Raw genomic sequence first — 17,031 nt, 5'->3', positions numbered from 1 at the left:
CCAGGCTGGAAAACAGTGAACACACATCTGTTTGATTCCTAAGCATATGCACTACCCGGCACAGACTACCGGGAATGAGACTGGTAGTTGGCTTGCAAAGCTACACAAAGAAGAGAGAAAACTGAGCTAGGCTCAAGAGCATGAGAATGCTGTGGATACAAGGGTCAGAAGGAAACAAGTTTTTTTCTGTGACAGGCATGCCAGCAGGATTTCAATAAAAATGATCATACATCATGGTACAAAAAGCAAAGTCACAAAATGATCTTTGTTTTTCCCACCCGCAAGTAGTCTCCTGCCATATATAACCAACACCCTGAGGAGGCATCACTTGAGCATATATGGCCTGTCAATCTCTAAATTAAGTAGAGAAAATAAGCTGATGCCTAAAAACTAGGTATTTTTTACAAACTGCTCTTTAAAGACAATGTAATGTTACAGTGTTACACATATAAAGTTCTGTAATGGTCTCCACAGTTCGTTGACTTTGAGGCTATGTACTTCAATCTTAGATCTCTGCTACATTTGCACAGAATGGCTTACTGCTCTGGGCTGGGAGAGCAAAGCAGTGCTAGAAGTGGCTAGGGGGTCTGTTAAGGCCTTGGAAGAAAGCTATGACATTTGAAGGGCTCAGAGAATTAGAAGGGCCTCAGGCTCTGCTCAACAGGGAGTCTGACTGTCCCTCTCCCACTGTGCTCTCTCTTTCAAACAAATAAAATCTTTTAAAAAAAGAAAAATAAGTAATCATTGTTTATGTGAAATTTTAATTTATTTAGGCATTCTGTGTTTTTGTGTACTAAATCTGGTAACACTGGTAATTTTGTAATCTCCTGGAAAATTGTTAAAACCTCAACAATGATTTCTAAAAATACATTTCCAGGTTTTTTTTAATTTTTTTAAAAAATTATTTATTTTATTTATTTTATTTATTTATTTGACAGACAGAGATCACAAGTAGGCAGAGAGGCAGGCAGAGAGAGAGAGTGGGGGAAGCAGACTCCCCACCAAGCAGAGAGCCCAACGTGGGGCTCGATCCCAGGACTCTGGGATCATGACCTGAGCCGAAGGCAGAGGCTTTATCCCACTGAGCCGCCCAGGTTCCCCTCCAGTTTTATCTTTTTAATCTATTTGCATTATCATATTCCAGATGCAAAAACCAAGTAACCTGTGACATTTCAAATTATTTTATTTTGAATCAGTACGTGAAGGGTGTCATGAAAAGTACTTCATGTTGAAGTTAATGTAGAAATCAGTGTGTCCCAGGAGTGGACATGACCACCCTGCTGGACCAGATGAGGAGGCAGTATGAGGTCTTGGCAAAACTAAGCCATAGAAAGGCTGAGGCCTGGTCAATGGAAAGGTGAGCCAATCACCAAGAAAAAAAAATCATCCAGTACTAAACTGATACCAAGTGTTTATTATTTTTATTCCACTCTACGGTGTCAGAGTAAAGAACTGAATGGGCATGCATTGGCTTCTGCTGATAAGTACCAGCAGGAATAAGATGGCTGAGTCGCAGCAAACTCTCTGGACACCAAAATTAAAGCTTCAGGCCCAACCATCTCTAGTAAAAATGTTGCAATGTGTTGTTCTGAAAGTCCAAATTGTTCTCCCCTATGACAGTTACAAGACTGATCACAGATTTCTCAAACCATTTTAGGTCTCTATAGAATAATCTCTTCACTGTAAAAACTAAAAGTTACTCTGTTTAAGATTAAACAATGGAAGAACAGTAAATCAGAAATAAGAGAGGAAGGCACAGTGCCAAGAACAGTTTCTTTAAAATTACAAATCAAATTCTGTCTGGCAGTTGTTTTAGATTACGTTTTGTCTTTCTACATTGCTCTGTTTTTCTACAACGCTCCGTTTTTCTATGCTGCAATTTTTAACAAATCATCTTTTCACTTTTATGGTCCATTCCTGCAGCAACAATCCTTTCAGTCCAGTTTGACAAAAACTGGAAGGAACGAACTAATATGGTCACCTTTCACAAATCAAAAACTGAGGAGTAATCTGGAGGGTCAAGTTCAACAAATCAGTACTTGAATGCAGAGCCAGAATGTTGACTAGAACAACTCCTAAGATTCGACTGGTGAATGAGATTGAAAAGTACCATAAACTAATGAATGGAAAGTCTGGGTAAGTGATAAAATATTCCACTAAAACCCTAGCCCTCTATTAAATACTCAGTTCTTCAATTGCTTGTGTATGGGTACTCAAACCTAAAATATCAGGCCAAATAGCACTTGCCATGAAATAATTTACCATTATGACTGACCCACTCCCACCTAATCAAATCATTACCCTCAAAACATACCCACATCAAAAGGTGTTGCAGAACACCTGTGAAAATAACATTTTAAAATCACCTAAACAAAAAGAAATAATCTTCAACTCTGCTTACTTTTTCAAAATTCCATTTAGCTCATTTACAAGTAGGAAATGTAAGCCCACCCTAAAACAGTCCTGGTTATATAAAAAGGTACCCTCCTCACCACTGTAATTTACATTTCTGGGATGGTCTTTGAAATCACAAAGTTTAACTGAACATCTGACAGTGAAAGGTAATGGTTAAGAGTGTAAGATCTAGACAAGACAGAGCTGTTTGAATTCTAGCTCAGATACTAATGTATTAGCTGTAGCACCCTGTGCCCAACACACAAGCACCAAACGTTTCAGTTTCCTCCTCTGTTAAAAAGGGTCTAAAAATAGTATCTGCCATATAGCGTTGTTCCATGAGAAAATGTACATAGAGCTCTTACAGTGTCTGGCACAGCATAAATGTTAAACATGTTAGTGATGAAAATCTTTGCTATTCATAATATTCTTATACTTAAGAGCAGCCTGATGGCCATCGGTGTGAGTGATATTACATATATCAGTCATTATATTATAGCAATTATCTCCATTGAGTTACAGAGTCCATGTCACTGAATAGTTTTTTTTTTGGTTTTGGAGTTTTTTTAAAGCAATTCTACTAGATCATATTTAGATTATAGCATTTGTATTCCAAATGTCAAAAAAAAAAAAATACAGCATCTTACAGTTCTATAAATATCCACTCATTTATATGTAAGCTCTAGGACCAAAAAATTCTAACCTTAGCTCCATATTTTAACCAAAACGATCAATACAGGAAATACTAGTGAGTCACAAAAAATTGGGTAGCTTTTGGATTATGGAAGTAGGAAAATCCCAAAGAAACAGAATCCCTTCATGGCACAATTTACTTTCAAATTAATTCTAATAATACACTACTTGCTCAAGACTTAGAGTAAAAACTTTATAAAAAGCAGTTAATCTCCATAATGGGTGTTAGCTCTGTCTAGAAAAGCCAGCATAATAAAAGGATTAGCACTGCAATTATGCATGGTGGCTAATTGCTCTGATTTGTTATTTTAATGACTGGTCTGAAGCTGAGGACAATCCAGCCAAAGAAGCTGGAACCTCTAGAAACCCAAGACAAAAAGACCTGCAGAAAGTTAAGGCAGAGTCTAGCCAGGGTACAGAGAAGACTGACAAGTCTGATCCCTTCAACAGCAGAATTCTCGCAGCATTAATTCTCTTTCTTTTCAAATTAGTCCATTCTTCTGTCACAGATGAAATGATACTGAAGAAAGCTTATCCAATCTGAGAAAGAAAATTGAATCCCTATGTTCCTGTTAATTTCCTAAATTACAAGACTGGAAAATACAATCCTAAATCACTTCCAGAGAGTTTTAAGTTACTCGTGATGTTAAAGCAAAACCTCTAAAGATAGATCTGTATTCAAATACCAGCTGCAAGCTACTTAATTTTTCAGTTAAAATAAAAGCTATCTCATACAATCGCTGTCAGGATTTGATGAGACAAAAATTCAGGTCAAGTGCTTGGCATGGGTTCTGGAAACTATAATAAGTCTCCATAAGCTTTAATTATCTGAGGACTGACTTTGCAAATGTTACTTACATATTTATTTAATAACTTTAATCCAAGAAATTAAAAGTTCTTTGGGAGTTATCTCTCATCAACCTGTGGAGAGAGGACACAGAGTGGTTATGGTAAATTTTCTCCATTGCTATTATGTGTTACTTTTAAATAATTACTGAAATCTATCCCTTACCATTCCCACCACACACACACACACACACACACACACACACATGCTGTGATTTGGACAAAGAGCTATTTTCAATTTGTTATGAAACTGACAAACTGTTCAATTCTTTAAAGTATTTTAAAAATCCCTAAGCAATAAAATTAAGAGATTAATTTCATAAGATTTTTAAAATTTAAGTACATTACATATATTCATTTAAAATTACTAGGGTGGGGGATTACTGCTTTTATTATAGTTTTAACCTCTGTGTATACCATTTTGAATTCAAAATTTTCCCTATTTTTTCTACATCTGTCCAGATTCCCTAAGTAAAAATTAATAAGATTTGATAATAAAGTTACTTCTTCTCATTACCAGCCATCTTTGAGATGACCAATTTTGATAAACAACCACAAATGGACTTAAAGAAATTTTCTTGGATTTAGGAATGAGGAAAGAAAACAGCCACTGTATTTTTGACAGTGTTCAGTTTTGATATCTTCATATTGGAGCCTGTAGAGGTTGGTTGGTTTGTTGGTTAGCTTGGTACTTTCATCTTCACTATTTTTTATGAAAACCAAAAGGGATATTATGTTTCTGCTTTCTGTTCTACATGGGTAAATTCTCCAATGAAGGTTAATTCATAATGATCAATTATCTTTCATGTAATGAACTCAAACCTATGTCATGCTAACAAAACATAAAAGCTAAGTCACATAACATTTAATCTTTAAATTACACCAAATTCATTTGCTATCTATCCAGAAAACCAACAAAAATAGCCAATTTTCCTAATAAAAACTTTGAAATTTTCAAAGTACAAATATATTTTTAGCAGTATGCCAGTGTCAAGATCATCTCAACAGACCCAAAACCAAAAAGGGGATCTTTAATAAAGAGGGAAAAGTGAGGCCCAAAATGTTTTCTTAATATATATTAAATATATATGTGATCTAAGATACATATCTTTATATATTTTAAGATATCTTAAAATACCTATGCAGAAAAAAATATACCTATGCAGAATATTGGATTTCTTATCATTCTTAGGCAACATTCTAACATCTAAAAGTATTATAAATTACTTTAAAGCAAAATTAGTTGTCTTCAACTAGCCTTTATTTAAATTGTGAACATGCGTCATTGCCAAAATATATGGAAAGAGTTTAGAGTACAAAATAAAGTCAAATGAAAGCAGAAGAAGACAATGGGGTGGTATAAAAACATTCAGAGAACAGTAAGTATCTGCCAGGTACCGACTGGGTATAAAGTACCCTCCCTTCTCTAAAGGGACTTGAATGCCTTATCTCATTGGGAAAAATAATAACACAGCACATTACAAAATACTAGGTTACACCCACAGGAAACGAAAGAGACAAGCATAACTATATTAGTGGTGAGAAACCTCATGAAAGAGAAGGCATTCAAGCCAGAGTTTGGAGTTGAGGTTAGAATGTTTGAATAAGCAGCCAAGTGGAAGAGAGACATTCCAAACCATGAGCAAGAAAGGAAGGCCTTAAATTTACAGATAAAGCTTGGTATCTTGGCCAAGATTAAAAAGGCTTGCTTATGATTAAAGAATTTTTTAATGGAAATGCTTTTCATTAGATCATGGATTATTACACATATTTTAATATTTACTAGTACAGGCATCCCCTGCTTTTTGAAAGTTCACCTTTAAGTGATTTTGCTTTTTTTTTAAAGGTCTTATTTATTTATTTACTTATTTATTTTAGAGAGAGAGAGGAGAGAGCAAGCAGGAGGAGGAACAGAGGAAGAGGGAGAGGGAGAGATAATCTCAAACAGACTCTACACTGAGCGCTGAGCGCAGAGCCCAGCTGGGAGCTTAATCTCACCACCCTGAGATCATGACCTGAGCCGAAACCAGGAGTCAGGCACTCAACTGACTGAGCCACCCAGGTGCCTCTGTGTGATTTTGCTTTTACAAAAGACCTGCATTGATACCTGTTTACATTAACTGGCAAAAATCCAAAGATTTTCACTTCTAGGAAAAAGGCACAAAGCAAAAATAGCACTCAGTGTTTCTTGCAGTGAGCCCTTGCTGTGGTTAGCAAGAATGGCACCACCCAGCTCCTTCCCTGAGAACTACGTTCAGCATCTCAGCGTGAAGCTACCACAGCTTTGAACTGGTTTTGCGAGCACCTGTGCTTTATCTCAATCTGTTTGGTGCACCCATTAGCAAGATGTGTCCCACGGGATCAGAAAAGCCCATGAGAGGTTATTTTGGGGATCTAGGGATGCTCAAAATTGTTTTCATATAAATTAACAATAACTGCTTCTTCGCTTTGCAGGAACACTCTATGTTCAAATAGCGGGGAAACCTACTTTACTACCCATATTTTATGGGGTAGTAAAATGAGACACCGAGCGGCAGAGTGTCTTGTCCAAGGCCACATAATTACATCATCAGGAGAATGCAGCTCTCCTTCCATACCGCCATCCTTACTCACCGTAGGGAGCATAAAGTTGGACAGAGAGAGTCAGGCAAGGCTGTTGAGAAGACTTCATCTACCCACAAAAGAATCCATGTTAGGTGCCTGAGCACGTCGATGAAGTCATGACAACACTTCTTCAAGAACATTAATTCTGTAGCAGTAAGCAGGTGACATAGCACTGAGCCAAGGAAACGTCGTCAGAAGCTGGTGATGTAATATCCATGGCAGGGGTGATGAAAGTCTGGACTAGGGCAGCTGCAGTGGGACCAGACAGAAAGAGAGAGATACATCAGCTATGACAAAAGAAATAGTGACAAAACTGGTGATTTGGTGGATGTAAGAGATAAAGAGAAGAATGGAGTTAAAGACAAAAGCATATATCCCTTAGAGAAAAACAGACGACATGGTTTATCACGAAGTTATCAATAAAACACACCTTTCCTTTGTCCACCCCCCTCCTTGGCCATGTATTTCTCCTTGCTAGACATTTTCCAACTTCTAACCTTATCCTTTCATTCATTCATGTTTTGCTGGCCTGCTGTGGGTTAGACAGTGGCTTGGGCTCTGAGAAGCAGAGCACAGTAATAGTAACAAAAACACACATGTCTTAAGCACTTATTCTATGTCTATCCAACACTGCTTTAAGTGCTTTAGGTTTATTAACTAATTTAACTTCCACCACAACACCGCAGGGTAAGCAAAATAATCGTTCCTTCTTTAGAAATGAGGAAACTGATACACAGTGAGCGGTGGGGCGTGGGTTGTAACCCCAGCTGTCTGGCTCCAGAGCCCATCCACTTAACAACTCTGATACAGTCACTGAAAAGCCTGCATGCAGTGGCTATATGTTTGTGGCTTTCACCAAAACAGAGTCCTAGAAGTTTCAGGAAAATTGTGTGATATGGGAGTGTCTGCAGATTTTAGAGCCCTGATTTTAGATGTTTTCCAATGAGAATCCACCATGGGTCTTACCAATATCTAAGCTAATTACTAATCACTGCCTAGTTACTCGACTCTCTGCAAGGAGGGTACCAAACCCATCAGAGAGTTGTACAACTTTCCACTTGGCTTTGACTCTGTGGGTGGTAATCAAAAAGGCACATTCAGCAATTTACACAAAGTCACAGATCATTCAAGCAAAATATGTCTACCTTTCAAGCTTTACGTGATAAACAATAGAAAATTCTAAACACTTAGCTCATCAATCCTGCCATCTCGAGACATAATCTGCATTACCAGAGTCACCTGCTCATAACTACCTAAATTATTCATTATATCTCAATTGATCAGAGAAAGAAATTTGCAAACAGAATTTTCAACTAGAAACTTCGAAAGAGAATTTTACTTGAAGAAAAATAAGGAAGAAATAGGAAAGATCCAAATCCCAACAGTGAGACAAATCAAGCTGATAACAAAGTTGAATCAACAACATGCTTCAAGAGCCCTAGCCAAATTAACCCCGTGAGAACAGCATTTATACCTGCCTTAACCATGGTTCCAAATCCAGAAGCAATTAAAGAAGAAATTAATACACTAGATTACATGAAAACAAAATACAATAAGCAAAGTGGTCAATTCTAATATTGAGTATACATTGTGGACTGCCCTACCAAACTCCACTAAACCTGCCCCATGGAAGGATGCCAGTGGTTCCTAACTGCCAAATCAAGTCTTTATTCAATCTCCTTTCACTTTGACCTCTCTGCAGACCAGCCCACTTATCTGGTCCTCCTCCCTTGGCTTCTATGATCCTTCTTCCTCTCTCCCCATTACAGGTGCCCTACTTCTCAGTATTATTCTCTCGCTCTTCTTCCCAGCCCCTAAAGTGGCCATCCCTCAAAGTTCAGGCTTAGACCTTCTGCTCATTTCTTTCTAAATTCCTTCCTACCTATCCTGAAGTCTGCTCTAATCTCTCTCCTGAACTGTAGTCCTACGAGCCTAACTGCTGACAGACATTCTTACATGAATATCCTGGTATTACTTCAAATTCCCATCTTAAAAGAAACTAACTTCTCAAAACGTCACTCTTCTTTCATTATGCCCTCACATACATCACACCTCTCTCTCTCTCTCTCATTCACACACACACACACACACACACACACACACACACACAACCAGACTGCTGGAACCCCTCCCTGCACCACTTCAACACCTTGTCCATGCCTCAAGTGTAGTCCAGATTATCCTAGATTATAATCTCTGACTTGTGGGTATATTTGCTTCCCTCTCCAAGTAGACTGCAAATTCCTTAAAGGGCAGGAATTGTATCTTAGTCGCCTGTGTATCCCCAGGGAATACTGCAGATGCTCAATAAAATCTATTAAGAGAAATTAATAAATATAGACGATCTGTTCCAGCCAAAGTGGTCCATTAAGAGTCTCCACCTGTTTGGCATTTTCATAGTCCCTACTCCCCAGAAGAGTCCTCTCTTCGCTGCTGCACCCATAGAAGAATCCCATCAATCTTTTACAAGACTCAGCTTAACTTCCACTGGCACCACGAAATCTCATCAGATGAGCTTATTCCAATAAAACTCCTTGCTCATCAATCTTACAGTGACAGTTCAGTGTCACGAAAACAGGATTATCTTTGAAGCTACATAGGTCTGGTTCAAAACCAGGCTCTAACATGTGCTACTCTGAGCAAATTTCTAAAGCCTTCTAAAGCTTTTTTTTTCAGCTATAAAATAAGGTAAATGATACCTATCAAAGAACTGGGGGAGAATTAAAGGAGAGTAAACCATCTGGAACATAGGAGATGTTCGGGAAATGTTAACTCCTTTTCTGCACCCCACCTCCCTTTTCACTTCATTTACCATCCACATGGTGTTTAGATGGATAATGTATGTTTTGCCTCCTCAATGAGATTGCAAAGGATTAGCAAAATTCTCCAGGGCAAGAGCTAAGCCTCACTCATCTCTCTGTCTTCTAAATACCTATCAATGTGCCTCACAGAGACAAAATAAAAATCAAAAGCAATGAAATTACACCAACAGTGGATTATGGCCATCAAGTGTAAACGGTGCCAAGACTAGAACTGACAGTCATAAATTTTCACCCAATTTAGCTATCGAATTGTTCCATAGCACCTCTGTAATTTCTCTACTGTCAAGGGCAGATTTCAACAAATGACAGTACAAATTAAAACAAATCAATTTCTAGAGTATGCAGGTTAATAAGGAATCTTTGATAATATCCTTAAAGGAGATTTAAATTTAATTAATTGGTAGTAGCAGAGTCTCTATACACGTATTTGTCCCCACGTACTTTCATGCAAATGTTTCACATGTTCTTTAATATGATTGTAACAGATTTCTTCATACCACTTGTTAAATAACTGAAAATAGATTGAAATTTTATATCTCCCTACCAAGGTAAAAAAAAAAAAAAAGTAAAAGATAATACCGAATCAAAACTGGTAAGATAAGATCAAGATCAAAATTAGTGATAACTGCAGGTAAAATCTATTAAAGTATCTTTTTAATTAAAATGGTTTCTTTCTGAATTGCTTTCATTAATATCAAGGCTTCAATATCCTTTCTAAACTTACTGGGATGCTTTTTTTTTTTTCCTGTCCTGATTTTTACAGCGTTCCTCTACAGCATGCTATCTTCACCAAAGATCAATTCCCATGGTTGCATTTCGTTATTTCTTTTAACTACTGCCCTGCTTGCATGTGCTAACAAGTTGGAGGAGCTGCAAGGCGCTGAGTAGTAACCTCTAACAACTCGCTCTTCGTTAACACCCCCAGACACATTCCCTTTCCCTGAAGAAACTATTTCTACAGTTTTCATAGACTGTGCAACTGCAAACCTAATATGAAAAAGCAATTAGTAAGAAAAGAGCATGTGTCAAATACTATACCCCTTCAATATTTTCTTGCTTCCAAGTACGTTTTGTTTTGCCCCTTATGGAAAAGTTTATGGTAAGAAACAGAGGCATTCAATTCCATCAGATCAAACCACCGGAGTAGAGACTATATAGACACAGTGGTAGAGGAGGAAAGTTTCTTTTTTTTTTTTTTTTAATTTATTTGACAGAGATCACAAGTAGGCAGAGAGGCAGGCAGAGAGAGGTGGGGAGGGGGGAAGCAGGCTCCCCGCTGAGCAGAGAGCCCGATCTGGGCCTCTATCCCAGGACGCTGAGATCATGACCTGAGCTGAAGGCAGAGGTTTTTTAACCCACTGAGCCACCCAGGCACCCAGGAGGAAAGTTTCTAATCTCAGTTCAAACACCGGTTTTATATTGTTAGGCAAAACCATAACCTCGTACAGCTTCAGCATCTTCTTTTACATACTAGCGATAATAACCACCATCCACCCGTATTTCAGCAGGTTATTTGAGATTATAAAGTCACAGGATCACAAATGACACTGTATAATTATAAAATGTGTATGACATTCATGAATATATTTTTGAATAATAGCAACATCATAGCCTATGGGAGGATAAAAAACAATTTTATATCATGTATGAAAGTCCTAATTAAAAACTTCACTAGACAAACTGTTACATGAAATTCTACATACAGTATATCCAAGGAAATTTTTTTTTCGAGAAACAGACTCTAACTTGGAGACATATGCTCACAGTCCAGTTCATAATTTTTGGAGCAAGCATCAGTCCCTAATCTGATGGGCACTGAGGAGGGCACTTGATGTAATGAGTACTGGGTGTTACATGCACCTGATAAATCATTAAATTCTACCCCTGAAACTAATACTACACTGTATGTTAAATAAAGTGAATTTAAATTTTTTAAAAATCTGGATTTATATTCTTACAAACAAATTTTTTTTAAGATTTTATTTATTTATTTGACAGACAGAGATCACAAGTAGGCAGAGAGGCAGGCAGAGAGAGAGAGAGAGGAAGGGAAGCAGGCTCCCTGCTGAGCAGAGAGCCTGATGAGGGGCTTGATCTCAGGACCCTGGCTTGATCCCACAACCCTGGGATCATGACCAGAGCCGAAGGCAAAGGCTTTAACCCACTGAGCCACCCAGGCGCCCCGACAGACAAATTTTTAATCACAATCATAACATAACTAACCCCCATTTTGGGATCAAACAGAGTACAGAAAAGTACTGGAGGTAAGTTTTTCATATCTTGTGCTAAGAATTTCTCCATTATGGTCTTCAAAAAAGCCTTCACATGATGAATTTAAAAGTTTAAAATTTACAGAATAATTTCATGATTTTAGATTTTTTTTAAGGTTAAAAAGAATAGCACCACTAAATTAGCAGATTCCTAAATCACTCACTTCCAACTCCCTTAGCAAGCTATCAATAGACTTTCATTCTCCAAATAAATTAAAAGATTCCATACAAAATATATACACACATTTCCTAATTGTGTGTTTATGGCTTTAATTTTTATATGTGGCAACTTCTGAACACTAAATTGTTTAGCATATGTTTTTTCTTTTTTTTTGTTGTTTCCTTGGAATTTTCTATAAGATCTCCATTAGAGATCATTATTCTGGCAGACTTTATGTTAATTGCTGTTCCAATCCATCAGAACTGTTTAAAACATGAATTTGAAAAATATCATTTTAACTACAATTTTGTAGCTCAAATTCCTTTTCCAAACTTTGCAAACATTCTGTGCAACCCAAATTAGTGCTGAGAAAAACTGGATTTAAGTTGCCCAATGTTCTTCAAAAGGTGAAAAAGCCTAATGAAATACAAGCTCATCTGAACAACACCCATTTTCAATTTCAACATAGTAAACCTCTTGTTTGTTCTGAGGGCAAATTCAAAACCATACCTATTGGAATTGGTTATTACTGAAGATAATGTATGCAATCATAAGTGAAGATGCTAAACTGGCAAAAAGAAAACCGTGCTAGTAAGCAAACTCTAACACATGTGGGACACACCCTCTCAGTATATAAAGGCTTGTCACTGTCCTTGGTAGCAAGCACTCCCTGGGCGAAACAGCATCACCATGTCTGTTCGATACAGCTCAAGCAAGCAATACTCTTCCTCCCGCAGTGGGGGAGGAGGGGGTGGAGGAGGAGGGTCATCCTTCAGAATTTCGAGCAGCAAAGGCTCCATTGGCGGAGGATTTAGCTCAGGGGGGTTCAGTGGTGGCTCTTTTAGTCGTGGGAGCTCTGGTGGAGGCTGCTTTGGGGGCTCATCAGGTGGCTATGGAGGATTAGGAGGAGGTTTTGGGGGAGGTAGCTTCGGTGGAGGCTTTGGAAGCAGCAGCTGTGGTGGGGGCTACGGAGGAGGCAGCTTTGGAGGCGGCAGCTTTGGAGGGGGCGGCTTTGGTGGAGGTGGCTTCGGTGGTGGCAGCTTTGGAGGTGGCAGCTTTGGAGGTGGCAGCTTTGGAGGCTATGGGGGTGGATTTGGAGGAGATGGCGGCCTTCTCTCTGGAAATGAAAAAGTAACCATGCAGAATCTGAATGACCGCCTGGCTTCCTACCTGGACAAAGTTCGGGCTCTGGAAGAATCCAACTACGAGCTAGAAGGCAAAATCAAGGAGTGGTATGAAAAGCATGGCAACTCAAGCCAGAGAGAGCCCCGTGACTACAGCAAATACTACCAAACCATCGAAGATCTTAAAAATCAGGTAAGGTACATTTTAAAAATACAACTTTAAGCCTATTTCTTATTCATGTAATTCAAATAGAATTGTAGCTATTCACTGTGTTTGCCTATGTTACTTTCTTACCTCCAAAAATAATCCAGTCTTATCAAAGGTAAATATTTGTGATGATATGGTCATTGTAATCTTCAGCCCGTGTGCTGTGCATCTTACAGCATGGTGGATTACTGAGAATTTTTTAGGTTTTAATGAGTATATGACCCATAGCTAAAGTACTAGATCATTTACAAATATAGGAATTAGAAGAATTATTAAATGAACCAAAACAAAATATTATTCAGGTTAATAACAAAAAAAAATTAATTACCAATGACAAGCAACATGAATTCTCCAGTACGGAAATGGGATACCGTTTGTGTCTAGAGAATCTGTGAATTATACCTATTGTGTGCCAGCCCAGAGTGTACCCATTTAGAATATATATTTGAGACAAGTTAAACCAAATATATGAATCAGTCAAAAGTTGGCTGAAATACATGGAAATCACCCAGTATAAAAGTGGGGGGCACACATGTAGGCACACAGCTTATAGCTGCAGTTAGTTTCCAGAAAAGGATGATACAAAAACAGCAAAGTATAGAAACTTCAAGAGAACAAATGATTCAAATTTAAGTAGCTGGGTAACACTGCAATATTTTATATTTAAGATAAAATAAATTCCCTCAAGATTTTTTAAGAGAACATAATAATGCTGTTCATCTCTGCCACCAAAAAAGCCATATATGTATCTGATTTCTTTGCTTCTCCCTCCAGATCCTCAGTCTAACAACTGATAATGCCAATATCCTGCTTCAGATCGACAATGCCAGGCTGGCAGCTGATGACTTCAGATTAAAGTAAGCTAAGTGAACGTGGCACAATACTGTCACAACAAATACATGAGTTGTTTTTAACAATAACCTTCGACAACCCCAATAGTGTATATACACTTTCTTGAATTCATGCAAAGTTAAATGGTATTGGAGTTGTCAGAAAATTCTTCAAGTTCAATATTACCTTTTTGGCAACATTAAAAGAAGAAAATGCATTTTAAAGTAATTGCTAAGCTTCTCTGCATGAAATCACCGATATCCCTATGTGAATTGGTATACAATAAATGTTGCCATGACATGAACTAAATTCTGTATTTGCTTCTTTGTCTCAGCCCAAGTACACCTCCCACATGTAAGTTCTAGCCAGTATTTTGTACTCGCCTGTTCCAGGTATGAGAACGAGGTGACCCTGCGCCAGAGCGTGGAGGCCGACATCAACGGCCTGCGCCGGGTGCTGGACGAGCTGACCTTGACCAAGGCTGACCTGGAGATGCAGATCGAGAGCCTGACTGAAGAGCTGGCCTACCTGAAGAAGAACCATGAAGAGGTGATGCAAAAAGTTATACTTCCCCCAGCCAAGAAAAGGGTCCATTGTGGTCATGGGACAGTCATTAAATTTTTCTGTTCCTCAAACAGGAAATGAAAGACCTTCATAACGTGTCCACTGGTGATGTAAACGTAGAAATGAATGCTGCCCCAGGTGTTGATCTGACTGAACTTCTGAATAACATGAGAAACCAATATGAACAACTTGCTGAACAAAACCGCAAAGATGCTGAAGCCTGGTTCAATGAAAAGGTAATTCCTCGTCCTTCATAATAAGGCCAGGGGATGTTTGGTTATTTCAGATTTTTTCTCATCTTTTCCCCTGTTTTTAATACTCTAGAGCAAGGAACTGACTACGGAAATCAATAGTAACATTGAACAAATGTCCAGCCACAAATCTGAGATTACTGAATTGAGACGCACAGTTCAAGGTCTGGAAATCGAACTACAGTCCCAACTAGCCCTGGTATGTTAATAACTCTGTCTCTTGAAATAACTTCAATTTATCACACAAACTTTCATGCCCATATAAGAATATGCAACTTAAGAGGAATTAGGGGGCAAGAAAGAGGAAGTAAAATTGAAGCTCTTTGTTAAGGGGAGAAAAATCCTAGCAGCCCTGCTCTGAACGTACTTGAGTTAAAATGTTGCCATTAAACATGACACAAATTCTATTCATTTTCTTTATTCTTCTATTTGATGCTTATTAAATTATTAAATAACCTTCACTGTGTTTAATTAAACAGCGAGGTCGCTAAGTCACCATCTATTCTTTCCTCTTTTTTCAGAAACAATCCCTGGAATCCTCGCTGGCTGAAACAGAAGGTCGCTACTGTGTGCAGCTCTCACAGATTCAGGCCCAGATCTCCTCTTTGGAGGAACAACTGCAACAGATTCGAGCTGAAACCGAGTGCCAGAATGCTGAGTACCAACAACTCCTGGACATCAAGATCCGACTGGAGAATGAAATTCAAACCTACCGTAGCCTGCTAGAAGGAGAAGGAAGGTGAATCACTAAAAGTTTTAAATGATCCCAATTGGTTTTACTCAATGTTCTAAATCGCCAGGCTTTTCCAAAACCTAAGGAAGTGCCAGAGGTTGGGAGAAAGGGAGGAGAAGGGAGAAAGCAGAGTACGGGAAAAGGCGTATAGAGCCACAGCTTCAATGTCCCATGAATTTGAGCCTTAGGGTCGTGTGCAATATGAAACTGTTTTGAAGTAATGGGTTTTAGAATTTACACTTGACAGTTTTTTTCTTTTTCTCCTCTCGAAACACGTTTTGCTTATTTTTCAAGTAAAAATAACGTCGAAACCGAACCACCCTTTTCCAAAGTTAAGTTAACCGAACGTGACCCTTACTTCCGGTAGTTCCGGCGGCGGCGGCTACGGCGGCGGGCGCGGCGGCGGAAGTTCCGGCGGCGGCTACGGCGGCGGAAGTTCCAGCGGCGGCGGCCACAGCGGCGGCTACGGCGGCGGAAGTTCCGGCGGCGGCTACGGCGGCGGAAGTTCCAGCGGCGGCGGCCACGGCGGCGGCTACGGCGGCGGAAGCTCCAGCGGCGGCGGCTACGGCGGCGGAAGTTCCGGCGGCGGCGGCGGTCACGGCGGCAGTTCTGGCGGCGGCTACGGCGGCGGCAGCTCCAGCGGAGGTCACAAGTCCTCGTCTTCTGGGTCGGTTGAATCCTCTTCCAAGGGACCAAGGTCAGCAGAAACTAGCTGGGGTAATCAGAATTAGTTTTCACTTTCTGCGATGGTATTGTTGCTTTTCTACGCTCTAGAGCTGTTTAAAAGGTTAAAGTCTCAGAGAAGATTCCCACTTGCATTTTTTAGCAAACTGTGCACTTGACATCCATCTTGAAGGAAAAATGTGGTAGTCCAAGATGCTCTTGCTTAAACATTTTTCGGATTTTTTTTTAAACAATGTAAAAAGTGAATTTTTTAATTTTTTATTTTTTAGAAATTTTGATTAATAAGGACCCCATAAATCGCTTAGTCTAAATTCTTTTTTTTTCCCCCATGATTCACCTACAGATACTAACAAACCCAGAGTAATCAAGACAATTATTGAAGAGGTGGCACCTGACGGTAGAGTCCTTTCATCTATTATTGAATCGGAAACCAGGAAACACTATTAAGCCGCATCAAGAGGGAAGAGTCACCCTTCATGCAGACCATTACGCACAGATGTATGAAAAACAAAATCACTGAAACACTTCAGTCTTAATGGTCTATGGAAATAGGTTTATTCCTTGAAAATAAGGTGTTTAAAAGGTGTTTTGTGGTTTCTGTATTTCTTTTTTTTCACTTTACCAGAAAGTGTTCTTTAATGAAAAAAAAAAAAACTTTTCTCATTCACTAATGAATTTCAATAAACTTTCTTACTGATGCAAGCTATCCAATTTGGTCAGAATTGTCTTTATTTAAATTAAATGATAGTTTTAACTTTAAAGATTGATGAACTATAGCATTTGGAGGTTGATTTATCCAGAAATTCTGAAGACAGAATTATTATGATGATTTCTTTTGCGTAAATGT

At 38.7% G+C, this 17,031-nt stretch overlaps 1 protein-coding gene and 1 long non-coding RNA gene across 2 annotated transcripts in view; one reads left to right on the top strand and one right to left on the bottom strand.

Annotated features, from left to right (window-relative positions):
- LOC123928797 overlaps nucleotides 1-15,915 on the bottom strand; it is a 35,493-nt gene extending 19,578 nt beyond the window's left edge. The window contains exons 1-3 of the long non-coding RNA XR_006815815.1: nucleotides 15,859-15,915; nucleotides 6,547-6,786; nucleotides 3,946-4,008 (exon numbers count right to left, since the gene is read on the bottom strand). This is a non-coding gene — a long non-coding RNA (uncharacterized LOC123928797). The remainder of the gene's footprint in view (nucleotides 1-3,945; nucleotides 4,009-6,546; nucleotides 6,787-15,858) is intronic.
- On the top strand, nucleotides 11,573-16,890 carry KRT10 (keratin 10). Its single transcript, XM_045983810.1, has 8 exons — nucleotides 11,573-13,106; nucleotides 13,896-13,978; nucleotides 14,345-14,501; nucleotides 14,591-14,752; nucleotides 14,841-14,966; nucleotides 15,289-15,506; nucleotides 15,868-16,217; nucleotides 16,528-16,890. Exons 1-8 carry the CDS (start codon nucleotides 12,480-12,482, stop codon nucleotides 16,629-16,631), a joined length of 1,827 nt encoding a protein of 608 aa, XP_045839766.1. The 5' UTR covers nucleotides 11,573-12,479; the 3' UTR covers nucleotides 16,632-16,890.
- Nucleotides 16,891-17,031: the final 141 nt, after the last annotated feature.

This window comes from Meles meles, chromosome 18 (genome assembly GCF_922984935.1).
Source record: "Meles meles chromosome 18, mMelMel3.1 paternal haplotype, whole genome shotgun sequence".
In the NCBI taxonomy this organism is placed as follows: domain Eukaryota; kingdom Metazoa; phylum Chordata; class Mammalia; order Carnivora; family Mustelidae; genus Meles; species Meles meles.
This window is presented reverse-complemented; position numbering and strand designations above follow the sequence as displayed.